Raw genomic sequence first — 8,330 nt, forward strand, 5'->3', positions numbered from 1 at the left:
GTGGTGGAGAGCATCCTCACTGCCTTCTACAGGTGTGTGGTGGAGAGCATCCTCACTGCCTTCTACAGGTGTGTGGTGGAGAGCACCCTCACTGCCTGCATCATCGTGTGGTACGGCATCTGCTCTGCTGCAGACAGACAGGCTCTGCTGCAGACAGACAGGCACTGCAGCCAGACAGGCACTGCAGCAGGTGGTAAAGACTGCACAGAGGATCACTGGTAGCAGTCTACCCACCATCAGTGACACCAGCAGGTGCAGGAAAAAGGCCTCGTGTATCATGACTCACCCTGCTAACAGACTGTTCACCCCCCTCCCCTCAGACAGGAGGTTACGCAGCATCGAGGCCAGAACCACCAGGCTGAGGAGCAGCCTCGTCCCAGATGCTGTGAGACTGATAAACTCTGCAACTCACTGATCATTGCTAACGTTATTATAATATAGCTGCTGCTATTATTATTATTATTATTATTATTATTATTATTATTATTTAAGACTGAAAAGACAGAAAATTCTGCAGCCTGTAAAGTACATTGTTGCCCTCACTGTACAGCTATTGCTGCTCTCATTGGACAATTTTGCTGCTATGACTACTGTCGTCTCATATCAGGGCATGCAGCGCTTTCGTACCCACTTTGCCACCTCGGTTATCGTTTAGATTTTTATAGTCTGTTCCTACCTCACTCTGCTCACTTCATATTCACTTTATGCTTATATTTATTTATTACCTATTTTTATTTTTTAATGATGTACCTACTTTTACTCTCTGTTTTTATTTATAATGGTGTTTTATTGTGTGCTTTCGTCTTGTTTTTTATCATTTATTACCTGAACCGGGAGCTGAGTACCTAATTTTGTTCCTTTTCATGCTCAACATGTTCTGGAATGACAATAAAAACATCCACATCCTTATCCTTATCCTTATCCTTAGCCTTTTCCTTATAGCTGAAGGGTGCCACCTTGTGGATGAAGAGGTGTGAAGCACCAGGATGGGACAATATTCCTGTGTAGTTTTACCTCGAGTTCTGGAAGGAGCCTTGGTAGTTCATGTTAGTTATGAAAGATATGAAATAAATGATAAACAGGTGTTCACTTTTGGAAGATAACCTGTCCCAAACAAATGTACAGTTTCCCCAATTCTCATTTAAATGTTCTGTGCTGCATGAAAAGCCTTTTTTTTATATCGATTTTTTAAAAATTCTTATATCCTTATATTTATTATATCCTTCCCTTGACTGGAGCTCTTCAGATACCCTTGTATTTATTTATTTATTTATTTATTTATTTATTGGACTTGCTTTGGTCTGCATGAAAAGGCCTTGTTTGGAAAAGTAGAAAGTTGTTACAGAGGTCGCAAGAGATTATGATTATTAAGATTATTAAGATTATTAAGAAAAAGCATTCTATATTCTGTGCACTCCTGACAGTAGAATAAGCCACTACAAACCTACATAAAGGTCCAGTCATGCAAAAAAAAAGAAAAGAAAAGAAGAAGAAAAATACCTTGATATACCATGAAACCTCCAGCATCTTAAAAAATACAGTGATACAAATTTTTGATCACTAGTATTAAGTATTAATATTCACAGTGAACCACTGACCAGAATTTCCCTATACCATTGGCACGACATACTTGATATGACACTTGATAAAAAATCTCCTTGTTGTCCATACAACTGGACAAACAAAGACTGACTTTGTGTCCTTAATGACCTGGAGAAGCAGGCTGGGGACCGACAGGTCGCCGGTTGGATCCCCTGGACTGGCAGGGAGTGGGCGAACAGCGCTGCAGTTGCGTGGTTGCCCACTGCTCCGTGTGTGTGTGTGCTCACTGCCACGTAGTGTTTGTGTGTGTCCACTACTCCAGATGGGTTAAATGCAGAGGTCAAATTTTCCCATTGTGTGGACTAATAAAGGATCAAACTTAAAACTCTGTTAGTGACACTCCAGTCTGTTACCCCTCTGACCCTCTGCTGCAGTTCCTCTCTTCTCTTACCCAGGTCTTAGAGCAGGTGTGGCTGGTTTTCCACAGCAAAATAAAAGGCTGTTTTTCCTCTGTCTCCTCCTGAGTGCAGTAAATGCAGCATTACAGTAGAGGCTTTTGATACATGGAGAGAACTGACAAAAAGATAGATAGATAGATAGATAGATAGATAGATAGATAGATAGATAGATAGATAGATAGATAGATAGATAGATAGATAGATAGACAGACAGCCAGAGAGACAGACAGATAGACCGACAGACTGACAGACAGACAGACAGACAGACAAATAGATCGATAGATAGATAGACAGACAGACAGACAGACATATAGATAGATAGATAGATAGATAGATAGATAGATAGATAGATAGATAGATAGATAGATAGATAGATAGACCAGAAAAGCATGGTTTTATTTGTACTTTAATGTTTTTGCCAAAATTGTAAGCTACAGTCAGCTGATGTACTGCTGAAGTTTTTCTCGCCTGAATGAAAGTGTTGCATAAAGTGTGTTCAGTCCCCTCTGGCCATTTTCAGACCCACAGCCAAAAACACTCCCCTGCTTTCTCTGAAGTCACGTGTGAAAATGTACTGACATGAAACTATGATACTCAGCTCGTTGGCTTCTACGGCACATACCACAACAGATATAATAAGATATAACATATAACTCCCTCTCCCTCCCTCTGTCTTTCTCTTTCTCTTTCTCTCTTTGCTTAATGAAGAAATCAATTTGGTATTCATGTCCCTTTTACATGATTTATCCATCTTCTGGGATTATATGAAACCTATGCTGACACATGCAGGACTAGTCAGGATATTAGAGGAAATGTAATCATCAACAGGCAAGTTCCAGAAACTACATATAAATCCTGGTCTTAGAAATGGAGTGAAGGAAGGCCGGTTATCTGTATATAAAATCAATTTTATTGCATTAATCTGTAGAGCAGTTTATGAAGGATTGCAAACACAGAAGGAGATAAAACATATGAAATAATGACCCCCTACAATAATTTTGAGTTACATTGAAATAATTCATTTTGTAATGATTATGTTTTTCAGAATCAGAATAAGAGTCCCCCCCTCATGAAGTGCCTCCATAAAGTGTTGGTCTATATCACCATTAAAAACTAAGGAAATTGCAAAAGAAAAGAAAAAAAAATACCCTGAAAAAAAAAAACCCTGAATTCTTTGGTATATATGTTGAATGTTATGCTTTTGGGAAGAGAAGTTAACCCAGTCAATCAGAAGAGTAGCTGGAAATGTATCAGGTGATCATCCCCATGGGAAAACTAGGGTCTTGGTAAGAGTGAATCGAGGCTCAGGCATCTGCTTTCTCCCTGGGAAGACTCCTTGGCTTATGTTCCTGTTTACACGGGTCAGAATGGTCAAGATGTTCTCTCTCCTGCCAACAGAACAAATGCATTTTATTTTCAAACTGTTTAAATTTATATCAGTAACTTCAGAGTTATCAAGAAACAGGAATGTACACTTTTATTCTGATGCAAAAACTGTTCACATGTAACAGTGGATAGTGAAGTTTAAGTGCTGAGCTGGATTTCAGTCAGTGTGCCAGTATTCTCATTTTGTCAACTCATTAACCCCACCCTGTCAATAACCTAGGGCAGCTAGTTTCAAGCTGTTTACAGAGCTCTTGGATGTAAAGGGACCCTTTTTGCCTTTGCCGGAAGGATACACAGTCCTCTACTGTTGCCATGCCAATCGGGAAATCATCCTCAAGTGAGATTTTCCTGCATGCAGAGTCTAGGGCATCCTCCTGGATTTCATCATCAGTATACCCGTCCGTCTGTACAGGTGTGTCCTGCTGGTGCTTTTTGCCCTGGCAGGCTTGGATGAAGAAGATTTTGGGCTTCTGTTTCAAGCTGTTACAGCAGGCAAAGGGCTGGGTGAGATCACGGATTTGGACATCCTCCCCATCTGTGCCCAGGATGCTGCCCTTTTCACCATGGGAGAGGACGCAGCAAACAAACGCATCATATGCAGAATGGTTCTTCTCAGCAAACTCTTTCACTACCCTCAGGATCTCTGACCTAGACAGGTCCTTCTTTTCCCTCACCAGAAAACGCATCCTGGTAAAGACTCTGGTGAGAGCCTCTAAAACAGGGGTGGGCAAAACCAGTCCTGGAGGGCCATGGTCCTGTTATTTTTCTGGTTGACCAACTAAATAAAGTCTCTGATTGGCTGAAGAGCATGCACACCTGTTTTCAAAGGGAAAATCAACAGGTAGCTAAGAGGTGAAAACAAAAACCGGCAGGACACCGGCCCTCCAGGACTGGATTTGCCCACCCCTGCTCTAAAAGGTGAGATGAGTTTCACAACAAATATTATGAGAGTATTATTACTGTTCTGCTTTTTATTTGTGCGTGTGTGTGTGTGTGTGTGTGTGTGCGCATGTGCCTTTGCAATATTTGTTTGTCAGGAAAAAAAAAAAGATTAGTACATGATTTTGTTTATCAGCCAATCAGTGCCATTCTACCCAAAGCATTTTTACACAAGGATCATGTTAAAGGCACGTCAGATATATCTTTAACTTATTTCTTTTTCCAAAAGCATCCATATTGCCTACCCTAAAAGGCAGTGTAAAAATTAAACTGAAATAGTGTGCTTCTCCCATCAACTCTGGCAATATTTGTTGCATTTTTGGCAACTTTTACAATTTTAACAGTTTATTTTGATGAAATTCCTCCAACCTTCTGTGTCCCTTCATGATTTCTGAGGGAACTTCTTGACTGAAAGTCATAGTTGTTGATGATCAGGCAGAGCCCACAAGGTCTTCTGGTCAGAGCGTAAAACTCCTGCTGAACAGACAAACTGTCACAGCCTGCACCTCATCTTTGGACTTTTAGTTTGAAATGTCTTGTGCTCCTGTTCCGTGTGTGTTTCCACCCCTCACCTGATCCCGTTTGTTCCATTAGTAACCTCGTTTTCCCCTTGTTAATTTGTACCAATCATGTTTGCCCTGTTTAGTTTTCCTCTTGTATTTAAGCCCTTGTGTTTCCCCTGTCTTGTCTATCGTTGTTTGTGTTTGTATACACTCATTCAGCTGCACCTTTTTGTTACTGGGTTTTTTGTTCCTGTTTGCACCTGTTTATTGATCAGCATTTTGTAAGTAAAGTCCTTCTTTTTTGTCACCACCATCACTGTGTCTTGTGTTTGGGTCCTGCACCACTGCATGCCTGACAGAATGATAGACCACAGCGTGGACCCAGCAGACACTTCTGTCTCCACGGCAGAGACGTCTCCAGCTCTTGACCTGGGTGCGGCGGGGCTCCCTCTCTCTGCAGGTTTTTGGGGGGCGGCTCCCAGCCCTAGATCCAGGCACCACAAGGACTGTGGTGCTGGGTCCAACCATCTCTGGGGCTGTGTCCGCTCTTGGGTCTCGGGGTCCTCTTCCTGTCTCTGGCTCCCTGAATCCCCAAGAAGCACCTTCATCCAAAAGAGTGGCTCTTGAAGGCGCCATGGAGGCTGTGCTACCCAGCTCCCTAGCTGACGTCCTGTACTGTTCCCGAGACCGCTTCCCCGGCCCCACTCAGCTCCCTAGCCGACGTCTCGCCTGCTTGGAGAGTCTGCTCCGTTCCCGTTCCCTGTGCCTGTTTGGAAAGTCCGCTCCAGTGTCTGTTCCAACCAACCCCCCACCTGCTTGGCCACAGAGCGGACCCGTTTGCAACAGCACCATTGGTCTGCCCTGCCACTGGGTCATCCCTCTGTGCACCCCCCCCCTACCCTCCTGGTCTGTTCTGGACTTTGTTTTGTTTTGGGGGACGTCTGGGAGCCGTCCCTTAAGGGGGGGGGGGGGGGGGGTCTGTCACAGCCTGCACCTCATCTTTGGACTTTTAGTTTGAAATGTCTTGTGCTCCTGTTCTGTGTGTTTCCACCCCTCACCTGATCCTGTTTGTTCCGTTTATTAACCTCGTTTTCCCCTTAATTTGTACCATCATGTTTGCCCTGTTTAGTTCTCCTTTTGTATTTAAGCCCCTGTGTTTTTTGACCTGTCCTCCGTTTATCGTTGTTTTGTATGCACTGTTCGGCTGCACATTTTTGTTCCTGTTTTTATCAACATTTTGTAAGTAAAGTGCTCCTTTGTCACCACCATCATTGTCTTGTGCCTGGGTCCTGCATCACTGCACGCCTGACAAACTTTTCACATAGATTTCATTGACAACCTCTTCAACTTCTTTTGCACTTGTACAGTCTTTTCTACATGACAAGACTGGGTATGAATGGCAGTAAGTGTTCATGGTTTTGTGGACAGACATCAGATTTACTTACTTCTTGTGGCTCCTCTCTTGCAGGCTCTTATCTAAGCGAGGACCCTGTCATCCAAGGGAAGAGAGATGAAGAAAACATGAACGCATACAGAAATCTGAGCTCAGTGTGCGCTGACTGGTTACATTCATAACTTCAAAAACTGCTTAGCTGGCTATGACTGCGGTGGTAACACCTACTTGTGTAATAAGTTTTCAAAATCTTCAAGACCCTAAAGTCATGGTAATAACAACACTTGAGGTAAATGTGTTTTTTTTAAGAGAACTGAGCCCTCTACTTAGCAGGGTTCTGTAAGAGTGCCTCTGCAGGGCTGAGAGTTCCTATAGTTCAGTATTTGCTAGATACACTCACAGAAGATTGTTTGGTTTTTGTTTTTTTTACATGCACCTATGGTTGGCAGATGTGTTGGACGTTAATGAGTTAAATAATTAATCTTTTAAAAAATAGAGGTTACCGTCCTCAAGTAGATTTTCAAATACAATATAAAAAAGAGCTAAATGGAGAGGTTAACAGAATTTTACTGGATGGATCCTCTGATCCATAGAAGTAGACCTTGAGCGTTTCCAGCTGCCGCGTTCCTCTGAGAGGTGAAGTTTTTTAAACTTTAAATCTTGACATTTAACCATCTATACTTCAGAACACTGTGTTCTAGATAATACTAAATGTAAATAAATATAGCCAGAGAACTGTCTAAGCTGAGTAAACCAAACATGAATTACTATCAGGCCACGAACTGCCATTTTAAAAGCTTTTTACTCAAGTTGAAATGGCCCATTCCTCGTATCATAACATAACCCTTCTGGTAATCTGAGCTGGTGAGGATATGCATTTAAATATTCTGATAAATGAGAAAATTCAACTGTCGTGACAAGAGAGGGCACCAGTTTTCTTGATAACACAGGTGACAACATGCAGTTCGAGGCCACAAAATAAATTACAACTACAAACAAGGCTCTGCCCAGTGGAGAACATTTAAATTGCCAGTACAGTCAGGATGGGTTGACTGAAATGTTACATACCTATCTCTTTGACAACATGGGGCTCATGTTTTTGTAATGCCCTGTACAAAGCACACTTTGCTGTTGTAGTCTTCATGGCTTTATAGAGCTCTCTCATTTGACTTTGGGTGGTGCCTGCTGCGATGATCCGGTCATATGCTTCTTCGCCAATAACACTCTCTGATTGCAACTCGTCCGCTATTGGCTCCACAATGCTGACCTTGCTGATCATCTCTGCCCTGTTATCCATCACAAACTGAGCTTCTCAGGAGAAAAGAGGGAAACACTGAAATGAATGATCTGTGGTAAAGTGACAATAAAATGAATGCTGTTTTTATTTTCGTTTTATAATGTTCTTTTGATCATTTTGATTAGTCTGCAGAAGATGGATCAGAACAATGCAGAACAGACTGTGTGCATGCTGTAATGTTGAATGAAAGACTGGGGCAGGCAGATATTATTTAAGAGTTGAATGCAGAGCTTTAAAATTAAACGCAACATGGAGCATGGGGGATGATTGCCACCAGCTCTGACTGCATGTATATGTTCTTCCAGAAGTCTACCAGTCATCCCAGGAACTGGAGCACAAAACTATAAGTCTTACTGCTATTCGTATTAACTATGAGTATTATTATTAGTATGGGACTATTAGTTCTGACTAGTCCTTAAACACATCTCATTACATTACACATGTAACAAAAATAGTCTAAGAGGAGTTAAAGTTCATGGTTTAGTTTCTGGCAAAAGCAGGAGTGTCACCACCTTTCACAGTCTCCAGAATGTAGTGCAAATTTACTCATACTTTTGTACAATGAACAAATGAGAATATAACAGTTGATGGAGACTGAGATAAGTGAGCAGTAGTTTTACATGCATAAGGCTTATGGGTTGTCCCATCTGAAACCAGACAGACTGTAAAGCAGGTGTGTGATAATCGGTCAGTTTTGCTACTGCAGGGGCATTCCATTGAACCATAAAAGCGGGAACAGAAGTGACGACTCGAGCTACTTGGTTGATGGAGAAAAGAAAAGAACTCAGAATTCCGAGTTATAAAGTCAGAAT

The 8,330-nt window shown here is 42.0% G+C and overlaps 1 protein-coding gene across 1 annotated transcript; it reads right to left on the reverse strand.

Moving 5' to 3' along the window:
- Positions 1-3,258: 3,258 nt before the first annotated feature.
- Positions 3,259-5,464, reverse strand: LOC115811288 (caspase-8-like). The gene is made up of 4 exons (XM_030773437.1): positions 5,258-5,464; positions 4,695-4,799; positions 3,603-4,096; positions 3,259-3,388 (listed from the first exon to the last, which is right to left on the reverse strand). Exons 1-4 carry the CDS (start codon positions 5,462-5,464, stop codon positions 3,259-3,261), a joined length of 936 nt encoding a protein of 311 aa, XP_030629297.1.
- Positions 5,465-8,330: the final 2,866 nt, after the last annotated feature.

Source organism: Chanos chanos, chromosome 5 (genome assembly GCF_902362185.1).
Source record: "Chanos chanos chromosome 5, fChaCha1.1, whole genome shotgun sequence".
NCBI lineage: Eukaryota > Metazoa > Chordata > Actinopteri > Gonorynchiformes > Chanidae > Chanos > Chanos chanos.

Bases quoted from the DNA above. Each gene is read 5' to 3' on its own strand.
- LOC115811288 (XM_030773437.1), bottom strand. From the start codon at position 5,464: ATGGCGCCTTCAAGAGCCACTCTTTTGGATGAAGGTGCTTCTTGGGGA. The intron at 4,800-5,257 runs GTCAAGAGCTGG...TCTGTTCAGCAG, and splicing joins GGGAGCCCCGCCGCACCCAG to GAGTTTTACGCTCTGACCAG. The intron at 3,389-3,602 runs GTTATTGACAGG...TTCTGTTGGCAG, and splicing joins CTTGAAACTAGCTGCCCTAG to GAGAGAGAACATCTTGACCA.